At 26.6% G+C, this 25,276-nt stretch overlaps 4 protein-coding genes across 4 annotated transcripts; 3 read left to right on the top strand and 1 right to left on the bottom strand.

Annotated features, from left to right (window-relative positions):
• Positions 1–327: 327 nt before the first annotated feature.
• On the top strand, positions 328–2,205 carry K444DRAFT_534099 (DUF1479-domain-containing protein; the record flags this gene model as incomplete). The annotated part of the gene is made up of 8 exons (XM_024875193.1): positions 328–651; positions 725–922; positions 972–1,086; positions 1,142–1,299; positions 1,354–1,489; positions 1,537–1,782; positions 1,828–1,934; positions 1,984–2,205. The coding sequence occupies 8 exons, from the start codon at positions 328–330 to the stop codon at positions 2,203–2,205; spliced, it is 1,506 nt and encodes a 501-aa protein (XP_024734308.1).
• An 806-nt stretch (positions 2,206–3,011) lies between these two features.
• Positions 3,012–4,687, bottom strand: K444DRAFT_594376 (monosaccharide transporter; the record flags this gene model as incomplete). The annotated part of the gene is made up of 2 exons (XM_024878350.1): positions 3,012–3,994; positions 4,045–4,687. 2 exons carry the CDS (start codon positions 4,685–4,687, stop codon positions 3,012–3,014), a joined length of 1,626 nt encoding a protein of 541 aa, XP_024734309.1.
• Positions 4,688–6,385: 1,698 nt separating this feature from the next.
• Positions 6,386–6,880, top strand: K444DRAFT_632506 (uncharacterized protein; the record flags this gene model as incomplete). Its single annotated transcript, XM_024883482.1, has 2 exons — positions 6,386–6,481; positions 6,539–6,880. The coding sequence occupies 2 exons, from the start codon at positions 6,386–6,388 to the stop codon at positions 6,878–6,880; spliced, it is 438 nt and encodes a 145-aa protein (XP_024734310.1).
• A 346-nt stretch (positions 6,881–7,226) lies between these two features.
• K444DRAFT_615865 (uncharacterized protein) lies at positions 7,227–7,592 on the top strand. Its single transcript, XM_024880811.1, has one exon. It carries the CDS (start codon positions 7,401–7,403, stop codon positions 7,563–7,565), a length of 165 nt encoding a protein of 54 aa, XP_024734311.1. The 5' UTR covers positions 7,227–7,400; the 3' UTR covers positions 7,566–7,592.
• The last annotated feature ends 17,684 nt before the right edge of the window (positions 7,593–25,276 follow it).

Raw genomic sequence — 25,276 nt, forward strand, 5'->3', positions numbered from 1 at the left:
AATGTCAATGTTTCTCTGTCCGGTAGCACCGCCGCGGACATACTCACTCGGGTTATGCGCTGCTCTCGAGACAACTAAAGACCAATCTAAACTAGAGAAGGTGTAACTATACCTGGATATGGTGGCTAGTCCGCCAGGGAGCGATACGCCATCGGCGTGCTGGCCAGCTGCGTTGAAGAGCTTGCCAGACAAAAGCCACCCAAGGCAGCGGAGGTGATTATAAAGGTCGAAAATGGCACCTTATTGCTTAAGGCGTGCTGCTCAATCAAACCTCACGCCTCACAAGACTGCCCTATACAACAAAGCAAAGTCGTAATGAGTCTCATTATGAACAGGGCTATGGGATCGAAATGCTTCAAGTGCCCAACTTTTCGTGCCGGAAAATGCTCGGGAAACCCTGCCATTATGCCAGCCAAGCGGCGCTTGGCTACTGAGGCCGCACCTCTCACCCGAAAAGATAAACAGGAAGGAGATATATCGTCCGTTTTTACATCTTTTTCTGGTCGAAAGGCCGAACCTCTGCCAGAACGATTTCGAGACCTGAAACATAGGCTCACTGTCGGATTCGAGGAGCAAATTCAAAGATCGTGGGATAATTTGGTTGAGGTTCTAGAAGTCCGGACCGAAGAAGTTGCTACCAAGCGAGAATCTGTACGTTAATCCAAATTTTGTTTGTTCTAAACTCTCCTCGCATTAAAGTAGAACGTGGTTCTAAATAAAATAGATAATTCCTCAGATTAAATTTTCGGACATTCAAAACGGCGCTGTACCTTCAGCTATCGTCGATGCTGTTCGACGAACTGGTGTTGCTGTTATTAGAGGGGTCATGCCGAAAAATGTTACTGAAACTCTTCTTTCTGACGTTCGCCAATATCTTTCCGCACACACATTCAAGGGTTTCCCCTCGAACACAGACGAAAAGGTAAATCGGCAGTTTGTGTTCTATCCAGCTGGGTGCTGACCTGAATCAGGTTGTCTACGAGTCTTACTGGAGTCCATCTCAGGTCAAGGCGAGGTCGCATCCGAACATGCTTACCACACAGTCGTGGATGAACCAGCTGTACACCGCTGATGCTAACCAGAGAAGTTTGTGCCACATCTTCAAAACCCTCTTCCACTAAAGCTGACTTAACCATGGCAGTTGATCTAACAGTTCCGCTCTCTTATTGTGACCGAGTTCAAATTCGTCCATCAGGCGACAAACAATTCGCGCTCTCCCCCCATGTGGACGGTGGAGGTATTGAAAGGTGGGAGGACAAAGTCTACAATCATGTTTATCGTAAGATCTTCCAGGGAAAGGTAAGAGGAAGCATTTCACATAACGATATTGAAAATATGACTAAATATGTAAAGTGGCAAGAGTACGACCCGTGGGATCTGTCCGGTCGGCTTGATGCCAATATGAACATGTACAACGGGCCAGGAGGTTGCTCTGTGTTCCGAACATTTCAAGGCTGGCTGGGATTGTCTCGTCATGGACCCAATCAAGGTGAGTTAGTAATAGGTGTACGCATCGATTGTTGCTGATGAAACCAGGGACTCTTGTTGTTCACCCTATACTGCAGCCGTCCACCGCTTACTGGATGCTCAGACCATTTTTCAAACCTACTCAGAAGGGCTCGTTGAATGGATGGAAGTTCTCTCTTGACGATGATGACGGTAACGTCTTCCTCCACGGGGCAAACCCTGGAACTGCTCAAGAGCACAACCCTGATTACCACCCTCACTTGTTGCTAAGCGAAACTATGATACCATATCCTACTGTTGAACCGGGTGATACTGGTAAGGATCTATCACGCTAAAGCAGAATCGCGCTAATTTCCTTAGTTTTCTGGAGCGCGGACAGTATTCATGGTACGGAGAGCGAGAACACAGGAAATGTTGACGCTTGCGTTTTCTATATTCCATCAGTTCCGCTGACTCCCAATAATGCGGTAAGATAATTAGTCTGTACTACTTAAGATTTTGACCTGACATATGCAGCAATATATAGCGCAGCAGCGGGACTCTTTCTTGAAAGGAGTCCCTCCGCCCGATTTCCCAGGTGGTGCTGGAGAATCTGAATTTACTGACAGAGCAAAAAGCGAAGATGTCATAGGCGAATCTGGCAGGCTCGCTATGGGTTTGAGTCCCCTGAAAATTGATGGCCAGAGCGAGAGGCAAGGGGGGCTTGCGCGGGAGGTGAACAAAATCCTAGGTTATTAAAATTGCTTTATCGGATCAATGTACTGAAAAAGGCAAGAAGTCAATTTAGCATATCAACGAAGTATTGCTGTTCAAACCCGGGCAAGAACTCATAATTGAGTCGGCACAGCTTCTAAAGCTTCGTCTATTTTATTTTCTGCAATGTAGACTTGTGTTTCAATATACGATCAGCAAACACATTTTTGATGTTTGCTACCTGGTCTTCATTTTCAATGTTTCCCGAACTTTCTTTGTCTAACTGCAAGGTTCATATAATACGAAATATCTCACTGCCGAACCTCCCCGCCCCTGTTAGGGGTTCTGGTGCGCCAAAATAGTCCCATGTTGTAATATTTACTGCATCATGTTCATCTGATATACAGCGATTTCGCCTTTTATACTCCCTCACTTTTCTTTGACTCTGCTTGCACTCACCTGGGGTTTCAATATACCCGCTTGTCTTTTTATTACAACATCCGCAACAGTCAGGCCGGGCTGATTTAGGAAGCCCGCTCGCTGTGGTTTGGGAGGTGGGGGGATTCCCGATCCATCACGAATATCAATATAGTATGCCATGCAATACGACCATTGATATAAGTTAACCCTTCATTTCAGCTATTCATGAGTCATAAGAGCCGAGCCTTGCAAAAAAAACACTTTCTTCATACGAGGGCAAGTCAGGAACCATTCTGTAACCCAAGTATATATAAATAACGATGCTATTCCTGCATCTTCTAAAGGTTTATAGATCTCGATCCTTACTGCTGAGAAAGAACTTCGCCTAAATTTTTGCTAGCGACGGGGGATTGCAATTTGCAAGTCCAACATTAAACCACCTCCTTATTCTCGACATGTCCAAGCTTCTCCATGTGCCCATCCTTGATTCCGATCTCCATATCATTGGCATATGTCGTAGATGGGGCCCACTTTGAAGACTTCCTAGGAGTAGACTCCTCCAATAGGCGATCAACCTGCTCCAGAGACAAGCCCTTTGTCTCGAATACCAAAAAGTAAGCCCAGAAGAAGCATCCCACGCACAATGAGCCCCAAACAAAGAAGACTTTGGGGCCGAGATCTCCTTTGTCGCGACCAACCATGTAAGGGGTGATGACAGCAATAACACAATTCCATAACCAATTAGATGAGACAGATAAAGCAACTCCGCGAGCTCTGATAGGTAGAGGGAACATCTCGCCGACCACGACCCACGCACCGGGACCCCAGGTAGATGCGAAAAAGGAGATGTAGATGCAAATAAATGCAATCTCAACCTTAACCGTAGTTGGGTTCTTTCCATCTACTGTGCCTGCAATGGCGATAATGAACTGGCATACCACCATACCAAGAGCGCCGAAGATCAATAGTGGTCTGCGCCCAAAGCGCTCGACGGTCCAAAAGGAGATGGGAGTTGAGCATACATTTACCAGGGTAGTAATCAGGGAAATCAGAAAAGGATTGTCGATAGTGCCAAGTTGTGTGAAAAAAGTCGTCCCAAAGTAGAAGATGAAGTTGATACCGGTCCATTGCTGCATCATCTGGGCAGACGTGCCGAGGAGTGTTCGACGAAGGTTTGAACTGGGGACAAAGATGCTGCCCTTAAAGCAGTTTGCCCAACTGGAAAGGTAGCCGGTTTGAGGTATCGCCTGCTTCTCATACTCATAGTTGGCAACAATTTCGGCAAGTTCATCTTGGATGTATTCTGAATCGACTGGTTGGCCTCGAATCTTTGAGAGTGATTGAGCAGCTCTATCTAAGCGGCCTTTCTTTACAAAGTATCGAGGTGACTCAGGGAGGAAAGCCAAGCCAAAAGCTGTTTAACTTAGCCAACAAGATCACCAGAAGGGAGAAATACATGCTTACCTAGGACAAGAGCCCAGATCCATTGGATGGCAATAGGGATTCGATACGCACTCGAGTCCCTTTTGTTTTGTGTGGCGTACACAACGCAGCTTGCGAGGAGAATTCCGACCGTGATACAAAATTGGTAAGCTGAGACGATGGTTCCACGGTATTTACGGGGGGCAATCTCCGACATGTAGAGAATAATGATCGCGGACACAAATCCTACTCCGAGTCCAGCGATGAGACGGCCTGCAATCAATAGCGAGTATGCGGAAGAAGCGACTTGAAGAACGACTCCAACGCTGAAGATGCCACAGCCCATGAGAATTGTGGTCCGGCGGCCGAGGTAATCAGCCAAATCCCCAGATACAACAGCTCCAATGAAGGTGCCAGCGGACAGGATGGACACTATCAGTGACTGGCGCCAAGAAGGAATAATAAAGTAGTCTGCCGAGGCACCAGCCTCAGGGTACGGAAGATTCGCGAACTCATGGATGAAGTATGGCATGCCCATAACACCATTGACATAGCCAGAGTCGTAACCGAAGAATATGCCCCCAAAAGCAGCAAAGGCGCAGATGAAATAGGCTTTGAGGGTCATAGGAGCTTCAATGCGATTTGGGTCCGCGCTCCCAATACTGATGACTCCGCCTCCAGGCATGGTGGCGAGGGAAAGGGTCTGTTAGACGAAGAGGGGCTTGGACAGTTAAAACTGTAGATTCAAGGCAATGATCGTATTTCCTGACAGATAGTATTGATGAATATGTTCAAAGAAACCTAGAATCCGGAAACCAATCTGGCTTTATATGGGATCCCATGGTCTGGGGACCCGGCGTTTGAAGCGGCGGGGAATCAGTTGGCCTCCACATTCTGTAGTGAAGGCGGAGGTTCTAATGTGGTCTAGGTACCCGCCTAGAGAAATGGTTGCGGGGTGCTACACTAGGCCTCGTGTGTTGACTGACAGCGGTTTAAGAGAAGCGACGTAGAAAAATGAAACGCCACAAGCCACCCGCAAGGAGCGTGATGCATGATTGGTCGTCAAAGACTTTACTAAACCCAAAGTGGCTTCTCCGACCCCAACACTCCGCAGATAAATCATTATGGTGGGGTCCCCATATCGCGATTTTGCTGTTGCAGAGGTGCGATCTATTTGCGGACTTCCTGTTGCGGCCAGCGAACCGTAGCCTTTCAAGGTGGGACCGAATGAAGTTGAGGTGGCCTGTCTGTGCCTTGCTACTTAAGGCCATGTGACGGCTTGCCTTGCTGAAATTGCGGCGGGTCTTGTTTCTTGGAGTAAGTCTTGTTCTAGATCTAGAAAAGTCTGTTTGATTAAGTTTACCAATTTGGTACAATGAATATGACTTGATAGTGGTGTCAAGTCATCGTAAGCGTGCACTGATGCGGCAAATAAACAACCTTGTTTACCCGAAATTACAAATTATGACCCTTGGTCGAAATACAGAGAGCACCACCTTCACGGAAGCAGCAAGAGTTCGTTATATCGATGGGAATAGTAAACGCGATAGAGCGGCGGAGCGTTACAGCACCCGGGCAAATTGCTCCCAACAAGCTGCTACCACAGTAGGACTCAGTTCCCTTTAATAAGTTGCTCGCTGACCAACGTGGTAGCTTAGAAAATACTGCTCACCATCGGGCCATCGGCTTAGCTTTAAAAAATCAATCAGCAGTTCGTTACCCTGCCTTTACGAAACGATAAGGAGCTCTCTCAGAGATCTCTCTGCAAACATCACCCCTAACAATTCAAATTACTTCAATATTGAACCCACTTTGCTTCAACCTCCGTCCGGTCCCGAAATTCTCCTTTACTTCCAAGATGTGGCGGATAAATACGACCTCAGGAAATATGTCAAATTCCGAAATCGCATATCCTCCGCGATCTGGGACGAGCAGAGTGACATCTGGAACACAAGGATAAACAACGTAGAAACAGGAGAGCAGTTTGAGGACTGATTTCTTTTCTTCATAAATGCATCTGGATTTTTGAAGTAGCTGCCTCACTTCCCTCTCTGCCGTGCTTTGCTGACGGAACATCCAGTAGTTGGAAATGGCCCTCGATTCCTTGGCTCAAGTCTTTTGAAGGGGAATTGATGCACAGTGCAGCATGAAAATCCAGAAACCGATCTGTCTGGCAAGATAGTTGGGGTGCTTGGAAGCGGGTCCTAGCCATTCAAATTGTGCCTTCCACTCAACTTCGAGTCAACAACCTTACAACTTTATACGATATCCAAATTGGTGACAGCAAGAGCTGCTCAAAGCAAAGCCGGACCAGGAGGAACATATTTCCAATGTAAGTGGAGATCTAATACTATTTTCTTCAATCTCTGACAGAAACGCAGTCATGCCAGAGCAGAAGCAAGAATTCAAGCAAAATCCAGAGAAGTATTTGGCATACCAAAAGGATGTCGAGAAGGAGGTGTGCAGCCGATTTAAAATAGTAAGCTTTGTGCCCCTTACTAGAAGTGAAAGTTTGCAAGTTCTGATAGACCTTTAGCTCCACAAAGGCACCCCCGAGCAAGAAGCGGCCAGAGGATTCTCGACAAACGACATGAAGACCAAACTTCGATCCAATAGCCCTCTCGCAGAGTTCATCATACCGAAGTTCGCAGTTGGCTGTCGACGCCCAACGCCTGGGAATGGATACTTGGAGCCTCTCACCAAGGGCAACGTCCGAGCTGTGACCTATGGAATCGCTGAAGTTGTGCCAGAAGGTATTGTCACTGCCGTCGGAGAGCTCATCAAAATAGACGTCTTCATATGTGTCACTGGGTTCGATCTCTCATTTTGCCCTCAATTCGCACTCATTGACCAGAACGGTGCGAACCTCCGTGGATAGTGGAAAGAGAGAGCGACTGCATATTGGTCTGCTACACCGGAGAATATGCCAAATTACTTCAGTAAGTGCGGACAAGCGATAATGTGCAGGATCAACCCCGATCGCTGATAATGAGCAGTGTTCATGGCCCCAATTCACCTGTCGGTCATGGCTGTCACGTGCTGCGCACAGGCATATATATAGCTTCTTCACCGCTATTAGGGCACGATCATTCATTACAAACATACCAAAACACACCACATTCCACTTCCACAGCTTGTCCAGGCCGTGACAATGGCTCAACGCTTCCGACCATCGAGTATGTAACGAAATACATCCTCAAATTGATATACAAATGCCAAACCGAGTCGACCAGATCTCTTTCTCTAAAACTTTCCGCGATTCAAGAATTCACTCTCCACGCTGATGTGTTCCACACTTGGATGGCGCGGAGTCGTAAGTGTCGTTCTAGTTTAAGAATGGGAAGGTAGATGGACCTGTCAGCGCATTGAATCCAGGAAGTAGAATCCACTAGTTTCATATGATAACACAGCCAAGGTACGAAGATTGGAAGCGGACGTACCTGTACCCTTCGAATAGGTTTGCGTACTTGAAGAACGAGCTCAGCGTGAGAAAGGGGCTGGGGAGAAATGTCACTTGGTATTTTCATAATATTGATGAAGGGTATGAAGGGTTTTTGTACTGAGATTTGAACTTAATTCGTATTGACGCGAGTCTTCAACTGTTTATTGTGGTGATTCCGGCCATGGCCAGCCCCAAAATCCATCGGGAAAACAGCCCGAGAGCCCTGGCTCTTGCCAGTAAATTTGCCGCCACTCATTATAACCGCAATCCCAATTCCATCCGCTTTGCAAGAACGCCGACACCCCGCCTTTTTGGTGGGTGCGCAAAGCACTTAATAAAGTCGACACAATTCATCTCTCTCCACAGCCTCGACACGGTCTGGGCAAGGGTATTGTGGAACACTATCCTCGTGGCGAATGGGATTTTCTTGAGTCGGATTGACGAGACTCTTGCCACTTTCTGTTCCACTTTTGAAAAAGACGCAAAATCAATTTCGATATTGGGGTTCTTCTCCCTGAGGGCTTGGGCCGTAGCTAGCTCACGTTAATCTGCCCGGATTCTGCGACGGCAAGGAATAATACTGCTTTATTCTTTTCACGAACGAAGGCTGAAGAGTTCGTGGGGGGGTCTTAAATAACTGAATTATTATAACTAACAAATTTGCAAACATAGTACTAATTGCAATAACTTGCCTAAATATACTTATTTTTAGTAATTAATAAATCCAAAACCATGCCTTAGAGATATTATATAATACAAAATATTAAAGCCTTTTTTAGTAATAAAGCAAACATTTAGTATATATTTCTGGTATAAATAAATATTTAATTCTTTTGAAAATTAATTATATAAAGTAAGCTTTAAGTTTTATAATATCTTTAACTTATAAAGTCTCTAGTTATTAATAGCCGGTTTATTTCTTATTATACTTTACTTATAATAGAAAAAAGTAAGTATCTCATTTAATTAAATATCTTATCGAGATTTATTTAATACTTGATTTTGAATAAATATTATATATAATATTAAGTATATTTATAATAGAATTAAAAATAAAAGTTATATAGAAATTAAAGCTATCTAGAATTATATAAAATTAGTATTTACTTATATATTATAAATTGAGTTTATATTACTTTTAATATTTATCAAGTTTTAATAATTAAAAGAAAATAAACTAGAATTTTATATATTTATATATTTATATATTTTCTTTTTTAATGCTTTTATTTTATAATATTAATTACTATATTTTTATTCTTATTAATAAAGGCATTTAAAATCTCTAACTAATTAGAAACTAAATTATTAAGAGATATTATAAGCTAGTAAATTATAAGCTATAAATTAAAACAAAAGTTCTTTTTATAATAAGCTTATTTAATAATTATAGGATTTTTATTAAATTCGCAATTAGTATTATATTTTTTATTGAAACTAGCTTATTTTTTAATTAATATTTTATAACTTTTATATAATTTAGCTTTTTTATTTTTATAAGCTTAAATACCGGTATTTTTAAGATAATTTTTTTAGCTAAATTAATAAAAGTAATAAGCCTTTTTTTAGTTTTATAAAAAGCCTTTTTATTATTCTTTTTCTTTTTTTAAATCTTAATATAAAGCTTTATTATATTTATAAATAGACATTTCTTATACAAGCTCTTATAAAACTTTATCTTTTAATTATATTTCTTATAAAGCTTTATTTAAAAAGTCTAATATTTTATTATTTAAAGATAATTCTTTTATAATTATATATTAATTTTCTTAATAATAATTCTTTAAATTTCTTTTAAATTATTTAAAAACTTTATAAAATTATAATTTATAAATATATAAAGAATTATAGTTATAGTTTTCATTTTATTAAAACAAATAAATAATAAAAAGAATAATCTAGGCTATTTTTTATTTTAATTTCTTTAATTAATTCTTTTTTCTTTTTATATAATTATATTTTTTAAATAATTTATAAATTATATATTAGAACTTTTAAAAGTATTTTTAATTATATACTTTTATATTATTTATATATAAATAAAGATAAAATCACGAAAAAAAGAAAATAATTACATATTTAAAATCGAGAGATTAAAGAGCTAGATAAATTACTATTTTATAAAAATATTTTTAAAAGCGAAATATATTAATACTAAATAATTAAAGGATATATATTAAATAAAGAAGAAATTAGAAAAGCTTAATATTACGGGCCAGGCCTTTATATAAAAAAGACTAGTAATTCGATTAACTAAATAGAATTCTTTAAGAAGAAAAGAAAAGAAAAAACGAAAGAAAAACGAAAGAAATCAAATTATATATCTTAAAATATTCGAGCTTTTTAAATAATATATAATAATTTTAGTAATTCAAGAAAGTATATTATATAATAAAAGCTTTAGCTTTTATTATATAATCTACTAAAAGCTTTTAGCTAAGTATATAGATCGGATTTTAATTTATTATATTTATTATTCTTTAATTAAAAAGATTTATAAATATCAGATTTATATTTATTAAGAAAAAGGTATTTTTTTGAAACTTATTTAAACTGGCTTTTAAATCCTTAATTAAATATTTAAAGTACTTTATAATTATGTTTTTTTTTATATTTAGTAAAAATATATTTAATATATTTTATATTAATTAGATTTTCTAATATCTAATTATTTATAATTTTCTTTTTAGAAATAATTATGTTTATTTATATAAATAGTTTTAATTATTATAACTAATTTATTATTTTTAGGACTTATTATATATATCTTTTTATTTTTATTTTTATAAATATATATTTATTAATAAAATAACTAATATAAGCTTATAATTTATTTATATTTAGAATATTTTTTTCTTTTATATTATAAAGCTTTTCTAAAATATTTTAATATTTTTTTAATATATAATTCGAGTTATATATATAATTAACTTTATTTTATAATTTTATATTAAAATATTAAACTAATTAACTAAAAGAAGTAATTTTAAAAAAGATTTAGTTTAATTATATTAGATATATTATTAGTTTTAAAAAAGAATTTATAACTTTTAAATAAATAATTATAATTTAAATTAGCTTTTTATTACTTATAATAATATTACTAAATTAGCTTTTTTTAATATTTTATTTAAGATCTTTTACTATTATTTTATATATTATAAAGTTCTTAGAAATTTCTTTTTTTATTATATTTATAAAATACTAATTTTTATAAAAAAAAGCTTTTTTAATATAATATATTCTTATAATATTAATTACTAAATTATTATTATTTTCAAAGTATTATTTAAAGGCCTTATTAAAAATATAATAGTAATTAACTATTATAATATATAAATAATAGAAATACTTTTAGAATATTTTTCTAATTCTAATAAAATTAAATAAAAATATATTTATTTTCGAAATCTTTATATATAAATTAAATAATAAATTAGGCCTAATATATAATTGTAAAACGCGTTTTTTAATAAGAATTATAAGTAAATTTTAGAGCATATATTCTTTTAATTTAATATTTAATTAAAAAAAATACTTATTTTTTCAAATTATAAATAAAATATAATAAAAGAAAAACTAGTTATTCTATTTTTATATTTATAATTAGAATATATTTAAATAATAAATCCGAATAAAAATCATTAGCTTATTAGAAATATATATATAAAATTTTTAATATATAAATTAGTAAAGTAATTAATATATAGAAATAGGAATTATAATATTATAATATTAATATATAATTCATAAATTCATTAGTCTAATAGAAACTAGCTATTGGTTAAATTATTAATAGAATATAAGATTATATAATTATATATATAATTTCTAAAAATATAAAAAATAGTATTTTTTTAAAATATATATTAATTTCTTAATCTAATCTAATATTAATTTTTAAGAATTTAATAGCTTAAATAATAATTAATAAATTATATAAAGTTTTTAATTAATAAACTAATATAATATAAATTTCTTTAATATATTAGATAATATATTAATTTTTAATAAAAAGATTTTAATATATAATACTTTTATTATTTATAATAATAATATTTTTAATTAATAGAGTTTTAAGATTTTTATATTAGTATTTTTATATAAAAATAATTCTAGTAGTTTTTATATAAATAATACCTTTATTAAACTTGAAATTATAATTAAAAATAAGGCATTTATATTTTTTTTTTAGCTAAAAACTTAGTTTTTTAAAGCCTTAATTATTTTGCTTTTATAAAATTATTATTTCTAATTAATAAAGTAATATTAGTTTAAAGACTAATAATTTCAAATAATTATTTATTATAAAAAAGGCAAAAGTTATAAATTAACTATTTTATAAAGAATTTATTAATATAATAAAAATAGTAAATTTTAATCTAATAATTTCTAGCTTTTATTATATTATATAATAGTTTTATAATTTTTAAAACCGAATTATTATTTAGATTTAGCTATTTAATAAGTTTATAAAATAATTTAATATAAAAATTATAATATATTTTATAAATATAATTCTATAATTTTTATAATTATAGTAATAATATAAAGAATAATCCTTTAACTAATATATTAAATAATTAGTAATTATATTAATATTATATATTTCTTATTATTATTATTTACTTAAATAACTAGTCTCGATTTTTTAAGTTTTTTCTTTATATTTTTATTTTTAATCTTATTAATAAACTAGTAACTAAAAACAATCTCAAATATACTTTTTTTTAAAAAGCTAATAATTTTAATTTAATAAGAATTATTATTTTATAAAAATACTTTAATATTAGAGATTTCATAAAAGTATTTTTTATTATATTTATATTATATTTAGTTTTATTATAAAATTTAGAAATAGAATTAGATTTGAAATTATTAATAATAACTTTAATATTTCCTATATAAAAAGGCTTTATAAAAATTAAATAGAAAATAATAATATTATATAATAGAGCTAATATATAAAACTTCTCGTTTATTATTATAAGCTTATATAATTTATTCTAATTATTAAATTAATTAATATTTCTTTTATTATTAATTTATTAGTAATATATAATATTATTATATAAGTATAAAATGCTATTTATATAAGGTTAGTAAAGTTATTATTATTTAGAAGTAAGAATTATAATATTATAGTATTAATATATAATTCCTAAATCTACTAAGCCTAATGGGGTCTAGTTTACTTATTAAGTTACTTATATAATATAAGGTTATATAACTATATCTCGTATTTTATATTCTATTATTTATATTTTATATCTCGTATCCTATAACTATATATATAATTCTTAAAGAAATAGCTATATTAATACTAGAACTTTTCTAAAAAACGCGAAAAATAATACTTTTTTCTAATTATATATAAATTCCCTAATCTGGCCTAATACTAGATTTCCTAAATACTTTATATATTTATATTACTTTTAAGGTTTTAGTTATATATTAAAGGCTATAGCCTTTTATATATAATTTCCTCTTTTATAATATTCTTTTATTTTATATATCTATTTTATATTTAATTTATTTCTCTATATCTAATTATATTATATTTATATTAATTAGATATTTAAGGGTATTTATTAGCTTTAATTTCGTTATAGAATTAGTAGAATTCGATTTTCTCTTAATTTATTTAATTTCTATAATCTTTTATTATTTATATATCTAGTAAAAATATATTATATTAATTATTAGGTATTTGTCTTAAATAATTCCTAATTTAATAAGGCATTTATATAATAACTTTGAATTTATATAAACTATTAATAGTAGTTCTATTTCTAGTATTTTATTAATTATAGATTTAACTAAAGTACTTATATTAAAACTATAAGCCATATTATAAAGTTCTAAAACTAGAATACTTCTAGTAACTTTCTTATATTTAGTAAAGAACTAATAAATAATATTAATATATCTAGTTCCGTTTATTAAAATTAGAATATATCTGATTTAGGAAAAGAAATTTCTATTATTTATAAATAAAGCATTTATAAAAATAATTAAATATAAGAACTTTTTTACTAGCTTTATAAATCTTAGTTCTCTAATAGTATTTTCAATTTACTATTAAATATACTTATTAAGTACCTTTATATTAGTTTCTGAAAGTTTAATAGCTTAAATAATAATTAATAAGTTATATAAAGCTTCTAGTTAATAGACTAATATAATATATATTTCTCTAATATATTAAATAATATATTAGTTCTTAATAAAAAAATATTAATAAATAGTATTTCTATTACTTATAGTAATAATATTTCTTTTATAAAAACGGCTTAGAGGTTTTTATATTAGTATTTCTATATAAAAGTAATTCTAGTAGTATTTATATAAATAATATCTCTATTAAACTTGAGATTATAATTAGAAATAAGGCATTTATATTTCTTACCTAAGAACTTAGTCTTTTAGAGCTTTAATTACTTTGCTTTTATAAAATTATTAGTTTTAATAAATAGAATATTATTAGTTTAAAGGCTAATAATTCCGAAGAATTATTTATTATAGAGGAAATAAGAATTATAAGTTAATTATTTTATAGAAAGCTTATTAATATAATAGGAATAGTAAGTTTTAAACTAGTAATTCCTAGCTTCCGGTATATTATATAATAATTTTATAACTTTTAAAATAGAATTATTTATTAGATTTAGCTTTTTAGTAAATTCTTAAAATAGATTAATATAAAAATTACGGTTAAATAAGGTTATTAATTAGATATAAGCTTGCGAGATATTATTTAAATATAATTCCGTAATACTAAAAATAATTCTCTAACTAATATATTAAATAGTAAATAATTATATTAATATTATATATTTCTTATTATTATAATAAATTTAGATAACCAGTTTTAATTTTTTAAATTCTTCTTCTATATTCTTATTCTTGATTTTATTAATAAACCGGAAATTAAAAAAATATATTTCTTTTAATATCTGAAATTTAGAAATAACTTCAAATATATCTTTTTCTAGAAAACTAGTAATTTTAACTTAACGGGAGTTCTTATATAGGTTATTATTCTATAGAAATACTATAATATCCGGGGTTTTATAAGATTATTCTTTATTATACTTTAGTAAAATAGCAGAAATAATAAAAGAAATTATATCTATATTACTTTTAGTCTTATTATAAAATTCGGGAATAATTTCAGGTTCGGAGCTATTAGAAATAACCTTAATATTCCCTATATAAAAGAGCTTTATAAAAATTAAACAAAAGATAGTATTACTATATAATAAAGCTAGTATATAGTTCTTTTTATTAATAGCTATTAGCTTATATAGCCTATTCTAATTATTAGATTAACTAGTATTTCCTTTATATTATATAAGAATATCCGAATTTAAAGAAAGTTTATAAATATTAGTAATACTAGAATTATTTCGGGTATTTAGGGTATTTATAATTTAGTATTTAGCTTAAAGCTTTTAAATTTCTACTATTACTTTCTTAAATACTATTAATTACTATAATATAATTAGTAATAAAGTATTATAAATCAAAAGAGTTAAAATAATATAATTGGATCTAATAAAATTATTAATAGCCTTAAAAGCTATTTAAAATACGGTATTCTTATTAATTCTAATAGAATTATAAGCTTTTATAAAAACGTTTTTGACCTTAATTCTTATAGTATTTATAAATTAAATAAACTCTTTACTAATAAACTACTTTCTAGTATTTATTATAATTTAATTAAAAGAGCCTAAATAGATATTAATCTAATATTACTTTAAGGTATTTCAAGTATATAATATACTAATATTTTAAAGCTATTAGGCGGCTTAATATTAAATATCTTTATTAATAATATAAAATATAGGCTTACTAGAAATATAGAAAATATTATTAATAATAAAATAATTAAAGCTAATATTATTTTTTTAGATTAAACTTGAATTATTTTAGTAATTATCTGAATTTCTAATATTATTTATAATACTTTATAAGATATTTAAAGGCTTTTATATTAATATTATAGCTTACTTATTCTAGTATATTTTAGAGCTTACTAATAAATAAATAACTAAAATAGTAATATATATATTATAATTCGATTTTTATAAAAAAAAACAAGAATTATAAATAAAGAATTCGGAAATAAAGCTTTATAATATAGTATTCTAAAGCAGGAAAAAGTATCTAAAATATTATATTATAAATATAAAGCATTTAATAGAAATAATGAAATAATTAATAAAATTATTAAAATAGATTTCTAGCTTATTTATATTAGCTAAACTAAATAGAAATAGAGTCTTTATAAATATAATATAGAATTACATTTGCCTAATTAGTATTTTTAATATTATAGATCTAATAGAAAATATAGATCTAATACTAAACTAAATATTAATTTAACTTTTAGTAGTTTTATTAAATTAGATACTATTATTAATATATTATAAAGCTTGGAATTAGTTAGAACTAGTAATTAAAAATCTAGAAGCTCTAGTATTAATTATAAATATTTGATTATTTTTATTTATTTAATAGACTTTAAGATATGGTTTTTATTATAAATATAAGATCTAGAACCTGGAAAATATAGTTAGACTATCTTTATTTTAATAATTTAAAGCTAAAAAGAGAAGAGGATCTCAAAGAAGCCTCGGATCTAAATAATTATAAGCTATATACGAGCCTATATACTAGCTTAAGCTCGGGGTTATATATAATTATTAGATAATTATAGATATTATATTCAGATATCAGATATCTTATTTAGATACTAGATATCTTACTAGTTCTAATCTAATTCCTACTAGTACTATATATTATAATAACCGTAATATTACTAGTATTATATATTATAATAACTATAATATTATTCCCTCTCTTAAAATAAGCTCGTTCTCGAGCTTTAAAAGTTCTTATTAAATTTTCAAGTTATAGGTTATATATTAAAGGCCAGGGCCTTTTATATATAACTTATAAGAATTTCTATTCGTATTATATAATTCTGGTATTATATTATTCTTAGTATAGTCTAACTAATAGAAGAGGTTTTAGGGTAGTTTTAGTTATTTGGGGTTTTTATTATAAAAGCTCTAAAGAGCCAGGATACTATTACTTAATAAGAATATAGGATATTATTCCGGATCTAGATCCTATTCTTTCTAATAAACTCGGTATTTAAGCTTCCTATAAAGTAGCTTTACTACTAGTATCTCTTAAACTTTATATTCTATTTCTCTATTTTATAATTCTAATAATAAAGGCTCCGGATTTACTTATTCGGAAAGGGAATTACCTGAGTTTTTATATAGCTTTTCTATATAGAATACCGGATATATTCTTATTAATTCCGGAAGCTTAAGCCTAAAGAAATATTCTATTTATTTCAGGGTCTTATATAGTTCTTCTATTTAGTAAGCTAGTTTGCGGCTTAAATAATTGTTTTTCTAGTACTTAGTAATAATCTATATCTTATTTCCTATTTCAAAATCTATTAATTAGTAGTACTTATTAGCTTAAGTAATATAATACTCTTATATTTATATTATATTCTCTTATATCCTTTATTATAATTTATAGAACTATATTACTAGAGCCTTTATTTCTTATCTATTTAGTTCTTTCTTTAGGATATCTAATTATATTTAGGTTTTCTAGTAAAATAATATCTGCGGTTTATAGCCCTTTTTTATAAGAAATAGTAATTAGCCTATAGTTTTATAAACTAAAGCTATCTACTAGTAATTAATTATTATTATCTATTTATTCTAATTATTCTAATAGTAATTTATATAGAAATATAGCTATTAATTAAAGTACTAGTTAATAATCTCTATCTGGCTATTAGTTTAAAAATAATTAGTAATTAATAACTTAAGCTTTATACTAATATATTTATAGAACTTGCTCTAGAAATCTAATATAAACTAGGGGCCTTAATTAGATATTATAGTCTCTAGAATACTAATTTAGTAAACTATATAAATAAGAAATAGAAATACTAATTCTTTAGCTATTATTATATCTCGAATAGGAATTATAATAGAGTACTTATTTAGGTAGTTAATAAAAATTACTATTATATTATATTTATTTCTACTTTCTAAATACTTTTTAAAATCTACTAATATATATTATTAGAAGTAATTAGGGACTAGTAATAGATATAAGAGCCCTGGCTTCTTATTTCTAGAAATATAGGATTATTAATAGATATAGTAGTTATTTTTATACTAATTAATATTCGTATCTTAGTTTAGCTAGTAATAGTAGACCTAAAGAAATTATTAAAGCTCGGCTTATTCTAGATATTTTATTAGGAGCTATATATATATCTTCTAAATAAAAGTAATATATAAGGATATCTCGGGTATTATTATATTATTAGATATAAATAGTTTATTATATTATAAGAAAAGACTATTTTATAATATTTATATATTTTCTTTCTTATTTCTTATCTTATTCTATAGCTTTTCTAGCTCTAGTAATTTCTGGTTCTCGCTTAATAATTTATCTATTAACTAAATACTATTATATTAGATTCTTTTTTAAGCTAGGCCTATAAAGGCCTTAATTAGGGCTAACTAGAAATCTTATATAATATTATTATTAATCTTTTATTATAGAAAGAGAATTTGGGTTTAGTAAGCTATTATTATTTTATTCTAGATAATTATATTCTTATATTTCCTATTTAGGATATTTGCTTATTTATTTAATTTACCTGTCTAATATATAAGCTTAAAATAGTAATAAGAAAAGTATTTTACCTAATAAGCTTATTTTACTAAAAGCTTTTTTATAGTTATAAAATACTTGAGAGCTTAGTAATTTAAGTAAATTATAAAAGGTACTTCTTATAGATCTTCTAGTTCTATTTACTATTTAGTTAAAAAAAGAATAATAATAAGTATTTCTTTATTATAAATATTATAGTTTAGCTTTACTAGCTATATAATCTTAGAAAAGAATACTACTAGATACTAGAGTCTTATTTAGGGATTTTATTATAAGAAAATACCGGCTATAATTCTATTTATTATATTTGTTTTAATTATAATAAGGAAATTCGGGTTATAGTAATATAGAATTAGTACCGAAAATATAGCTTATTTTAGTTTAATAAAATCTTTTTAATACTAATCTATTTATTTAAACGGAACTTCTTTATATATTAGAGCTATTAGGGGCTTTATTATATAGTTATATTTTATAATAAAATACTAATAAAAATTATAAAAACCTAGAAAGCCTTATATTTCCTTAATTATCTTTAGTAATTACTAGTTCTTAATAACTACTATCTTATCTAAATCTATTTTAATACCTTTAGTAAAAATAATAAAGCCTAGATACTTTATATAAGTAATCTTGAATTCTGATTTCTTAATATCTGCTTAGAAACTAATATCTTATAGCTACTAAAGAATCTTTTATATATAGTTTTTATAGTTTAGGGAATTATCTAAATAAATTAGGATATTATTTAAATAAGCTATATAAAAAATATTAAGGTAATTAAAGAAAATATTATTTATATATCTCTAATATATAATAGAACTATTAATTAGGCCTTCCTAAAGAACTTTATATTTATAGGTCCTATATCTTATATGAAATATTATAAGTTCTTCTAATTCTGGATCTATTTAGATCTAATAGAATACTTATTAAATATCTAGCTTTATATAAACCTTAGTTTAAGCTAGCTATATAAGGATCTTATAAATAAAGAAAAAAGAATAATAATTCTTCTATATTAAGTTATTTAGCTTATAATAGTTAATATAGAATTAGAGAGCTCTATTAGCCTTTTTTATAAAGAGAATCAGAAATATAAAAAGAAACTAGCTTAATTTAATAAAGCCTTATTAGAGGTTCTTTTTAAGGAAATATTTAATTTCCTATAGTTTATAGATTAACTATTAATAAGTTAAGAAATATCCTAGGCTCTCTAGGCCTTTGGGATTATTAATCTAAATCTTATAGTTATATAATTAATATAAGAATAAGATATTTAATACTTTCTTAAAAAAGATATTTATAAAATTCTTAAACTCTTCTAGTAAAACTCTTACTAGCTACTATAGCTTTATTTCTCCTGGCTATTACTTGCCCGGAATAAACTTATTCTCTTATTATAATTCTAGTTTTTTATTAATCTCGAAAAATAAGATTATAAAGAAAAGATTCTTCTTTTTTTATAGATTTATCTAAAAAATAGCTAGTAAAATATCTATAATATTAATTATAGGCCTTAACTAGATCTTATAGCTTTTCTTTAGATAATATAGTTTTAATATTCCTGTTTCTAGTTTAGGAAAAACTTCTATATTTCTTAAGGCTATTTATATTTCTCTATAATATTAAGCTTAATTCTTTTATTATATATGGCTTTCTGAGTCCGGTTTAGAAAAAGAATAAAAGAATTTCCTTTTTATAAGCTAAGATTTCCAGAACTTATTTATAGCTATAGCTTTATTTCTTTTATTTATATTTTCTTAATACTAGTTACTTTTTCCAGGTTCTAAGTTCTTATATATAATAATTAGGACCTTATTCTAATTCTTTTTTCTAGGCTAATTATCTGGCTAGATTAATCTTCTATTTTTATAATTAATTAGAATACTAGTATTTATAAACTATTATTATTTCAAAATTATATTATATTTATCTAGTTCTATAACTAGTATAAGTACTAGAACCTTCCGTTTATTAATTAAGAATATAAGCTTAATATAGTAAGTAATAAATATGGCCTACTTATTATTAAACTCTTTTATATTATAGGATAATATTAATTAAATAGATTTAATATCTAGAAATTATTTAATTATTTTTATAAATTTGAAATTAATAAAAATATATCTATTTACTCTAGTATTAATAAGAAAAGAAGTCTTAATATCTAATTTATTATTACTAATTATATAAAGAAATATAAATATCTTATTTCCTAGTAGCTAGCTTAAATTAACTTCTATTATATTTATATAATATAGCCTTAAAAAGAAAACTTTTCTTAAAAGTTCTTATTTCTCTATTTTATATTCTTAAATAGCTTATTTATAATAAGTACTACTAGCTTAGCTACTAAGACTTGCTTTATATATTCGGTTTTAGATTTTAGATAATTTCTAGATATATAACTAAATTTATTATAATTATAGTACTTGAGATCTAAAGATCCGGACTTCGGAATAATAGACTTATTTATTACTAGAGTTTTAAAAGCAGGCTTTATATAAGAGATATTTTCTAAGCTTGGCTTATTTATATCTTTATTAGCTTTCTTAAATACCTAGTCTTTTCTTTTATAATAAGCTCGAATCTACTAGTTATTTATAGTATAGTATTATATAAACTTTATAATATAAATAGCCGAATTATTATAGTATATAGCTATGGCCTCTTAAAGCTTTTAGATAAGCTTATTATTTAGATTATTCTTAAGGTCCTATAGATTAATATTTCCGTTTATTATATATTTTAGAAATAGGATATAAAATTCCTAAAAAGTCTGGCTCTTTTTTATAAATAGCTTTTTAAAGGCTTACTAAATATTATATTTCTTATTCGAGTTACTATATAGCTCTTTTAGATAGGTATATAGTTCTCTAATAGTCTTATATATATATTAATTATCTTAGTTTAGATAAGAAGAAACTAGTATAAAAATATAGCTATTTATATAATTAGAAATATAAATAATCTTAAGGTTCTCTATTTAGTAAATATTAGAGTTATTATAGAGCTTATTCTTAATCTAAACTAACTAATTATTAAAAGTAATACTATTCTTAGTTATATTTTCGAAAATAAAAAGATTAGAAAGTTTAACTAAATATTTATTTTCTAGAATAAGAGAACTAGTTATTTCTATAAGTTATATAATAAGCTTCTTAATAATAGCTTTATTTTTTTTTATAGAACTTGCTTGGTTTCTCTTAGCTAATTATAGTAGTTCTTATTATAGGTAAGAATATTATATATTTTTAGAATTAGCTTAATAATCTCTCTATATAAAGCTTCTGGGTTCCGTAATAACTCTTGAAAGTCTGCCTTTAATAAAGCAGATTTCTTTTCTTTCTTAGTTCTTTAAAAGAAAGTATTTCTCTTACTATAAGTATTAATAAAATATTTAGATCTTTTAGAAAACTTAATAAAAGGCTCTGGTTTATCTTCTAGTAATATACTAGTAGTATCTTATATTATAGCTCTTTCTAATTTGCCTAGTTATTCCAGAACTTGCTTTTTTATAAGTCTTTATTTTAGTAATAAGATTACTAGCCTATTTACTTACCTGGCTAGTCTAGGGCTTTCTTATCTAGTTATTCTAGGGCTTTCTTTTATTCTAATATTAGTTAACTAGTATAGAAGTAGCTATAGTATATTATATTTATATTTATTAAAAACTAATTAGATAAATATTATTTAAATTCTCTATAGGATTAAGAAATAAATAAGCTTTAAATTATTTTATAAGTATAAGATCTAGGGCCTGGAAAATATAGTTAGACTATTTCTATTTTAATAATTCAAAGCTAAAAAGAAAAGAAGATCTCAAAGAAGCCTCGGATCTAAATAATTACAAGCTATATACGGGCCTATATACTAGCTTAAGCTCGGGGTTATATATAACTATTAGGTAATTATAGATACTATACTTAGATATCAGATGTCTTATTTAGATACCAGATATCTTATTAGTTCTAGTCTAATTCTTACTAGTATTATATATTATAATAATTATAATAGTTTTTGTCTATTATTTATTATATAAGAAAAAGAGAAATAAGATTATTTATAAGAATATTAGTTATAGAAATAGTAAAAATAGAAGTAATAGAAGTAACTAAAAAGCTTTTAATAGAAATAAAATAGGAATCTGAGTAATATTTCTTTCTTTTATCTAATTCTACTAATAAAACTTTAAAAGTATTATTTACTAGTTTATTTTTATTACTTTTATTATTCATTTCTTTTTTAATTTCGGTAATATATTATATATAAATATTATTAAAGCATTTATTAAAGTTATAAATATTTCGAAATCTAAATTAATAAATATTTCTATTTTTAAATTAAGTTTTTTTAGTTTCTTATTTTTCTAATATATACTTTTATAAGTAATATTCGGGTTTCTTATATATAAAATATGACTTTAAAATATAATTATTATAATTATAAGACTTAAAATAATTATTACGAGTTCTGAAATTATAGCTGGGTTTATATTAATAATTTCCGGATAAATAATAGTTTAAAGAGTTTTAAAAATAGTATTATTAATTAGTAAAATAGGTTTTAGTAATAATTTATTACTTTTTCTTCTAAATAGTAATAGATAATTAGAGCTTATTAATAAACTAGCCGAGTTTATTAGAAGAATTCGAAATTATATATTAATATACTAAAAAGCCTTAATAAAAAATAATAATTTTATTATATAGAAATTCGGTATTTTATAAAATAGAAATAAGGCCATATTATAATTTATATAGATTATTAATTAGTATTTAGGCAAGCTTAAATATTGTTTTTTTTAGGATCTTTTACTATTATAATTATTAAATTAATAGTATTTTATTTATCTAAATTTTAATAATAGAAACCAGGGCCTTTAAAGAAGTTATAAATATTTATATAGGCCTTTTTATATATATGGCTCGAGAGCTAGTTATTATAAAAGTAGTCTTATACTAGTTCCTTTAATATAATAGGAAAAGCTCTTATTAGTACTTTTTCTAGAAGCTTTATATATTAGTAAATATTAAAGAAAATAGTAAATTTATAATTAAAACTATTATTAGTTTTATTATATTTCTATATTTCGAAATATATTTTTTTTATTTCTCTAATAAGTTTTCTAGTAATAATAGTAGGTATTAATTAATAGAAGTTCGGGTTTAATAGTAATATTAGTAATAATAAAAATAAAAGTAATAAATAGCCTTAATTTGGAAAAGATAAATAAATAGCTTAATTTCTTAACTAAGAATATCTAGTTCTTTTATATCTAATTCTATTTAGAATAAAATAAACTAATATAATAGATTCCTAAAGAAAATCTGTTTTAGTTAGACTATTATTAATAATATTAGCTTTATTTTATATATTTTTTATTTTCTTTTAAATAAGGTTAATAAAGAATTATATAATAGTAAGGTTTCTATAGTTCTATTTAATATAAATACTATTATACTAAAGTTAGGCTCGAAGATTTTATATAAGTATATAGTTAATTAGATTATATATTATAGTATTAAAGTTTTTAAAGTTATTCTGGAATAGATTCTATAGATTATTATTATTCTTTTTATATAAGATATACTAATATATCTTAATAGTTAGATATTCCTGAAAATTAGCCTTTATTATAGCTACCGGATTAATACTATTCTCCTATTTCTTAATTAGCTTCTTTCTCTTATTAGTATCTATACTAAACCGAGTTTAGGTTCTTTCTAGTATATATATGGTTCGTAGCAGGAGGGGTTCGAAAGTAAGATAGTTTATAGTAGGTTTATAGAAAGGGTTCGGTAATAAAGGTGTCTAGATACCAGATGCCTGGTTGAGATGCCAGATACCTGGTTTAGATACCAGATACCCCAGATATCTAGAGATATTAAGAGTATTAAAGTAAATATTTTACCCTTAAATATTTCGTCTATAACGAGAAATTTAGGAAGTAAAATATTATAATTCCGGGAGGGTCTAAAGCTCAAAGAACTCGATTTAATAGTAAAATTAAAATAGTAGTTAAAAAGCTTTAAAATATATATATAAGATATATATTCTAGAGAGAAAGTTCTATAAATACAGGTATTATATAAGTAGAAAAGATGGTTTCTAAAAAGGTAGTTTTAGAGCTAAAAGAAATTAGTTTTAAAGAATAATAGAAGTTAAATAAATAATTAATTAAATAGCTAATTGCTTATTAATTAGTAAAAGCTAAATATCTTTTTTATAAACTATTAAATACTTTTATAAAGTTAATAAATAGTTCCCTTCTTTAATATAGAATAAACTAGATTTGTTTTAGGCTACTAAATACTTTTAAAACTAATCTAAAATCTTCTCTAATCTATATATATAAATTAATTAATATTAGTTTACTAGTAATATATAATACTATTATATAGATATAAAATACTATTTATATAAAATTAGTAAAGTTATTATTATTTAGAAGTAAAAATTATAGTATTATAATATTAATATACGATTTCTAAATCTATTTATTAAGTTATTTATATAATATAAAGTTATATAATTATATCTTGTATTTTATATTCTATTACTTATATCCCGTATTTCATATCTCGTAATTATATATATAACTCTTAAAAGAATAGCTATACTAATATTTATATTATATAAAAATATTTGAATTTAGAAAAAGTTTATAATTATTAATAATATTAAAACTATTTTAGGTATTTAAGGCATTTATAATTTAATATTTAGTTTAAAGCTTTTAAATTTTTATTATTACCTTTTTAAATATTATTAATTATTATAATATAATAAATAATAAAATATTATTTTAAGTAATTTGAAATAAAATATTATAAAACAAAATACTATAAAATAAAATACTATAAAATAAAATATTATAAAATAAAATACTATAAAATAAAATACTATAAAATAAAATACTATAAAATAAAATACTATAAAATAAAATACTATAAACTAAAAAAATTAAAATAATATTATTAGATTTAATAAAGTTATTAATAGTCTTAAAAACTATTTAAAATATAGTATTTTTATTAATTCTATTAATTTCAATAATAATAATAAAATAAATATATTAAATTAAATTATAATAATATT

The sequence above is a fragment of the Hyaloscypha bicolor genome, assembly GCF_002865645.1.
Source record: "Hyaloscypha bicolor E unplaced genomic scaffold K444scaffold_117, whole genome shotgun sequence".
NCBI lineage: Eukaryota > Fungi > Ascomycota > Leotiomycetes > Helotiales > Hyaloscyphaceae > Hyaloscypha > Hyaloscypha bicolor.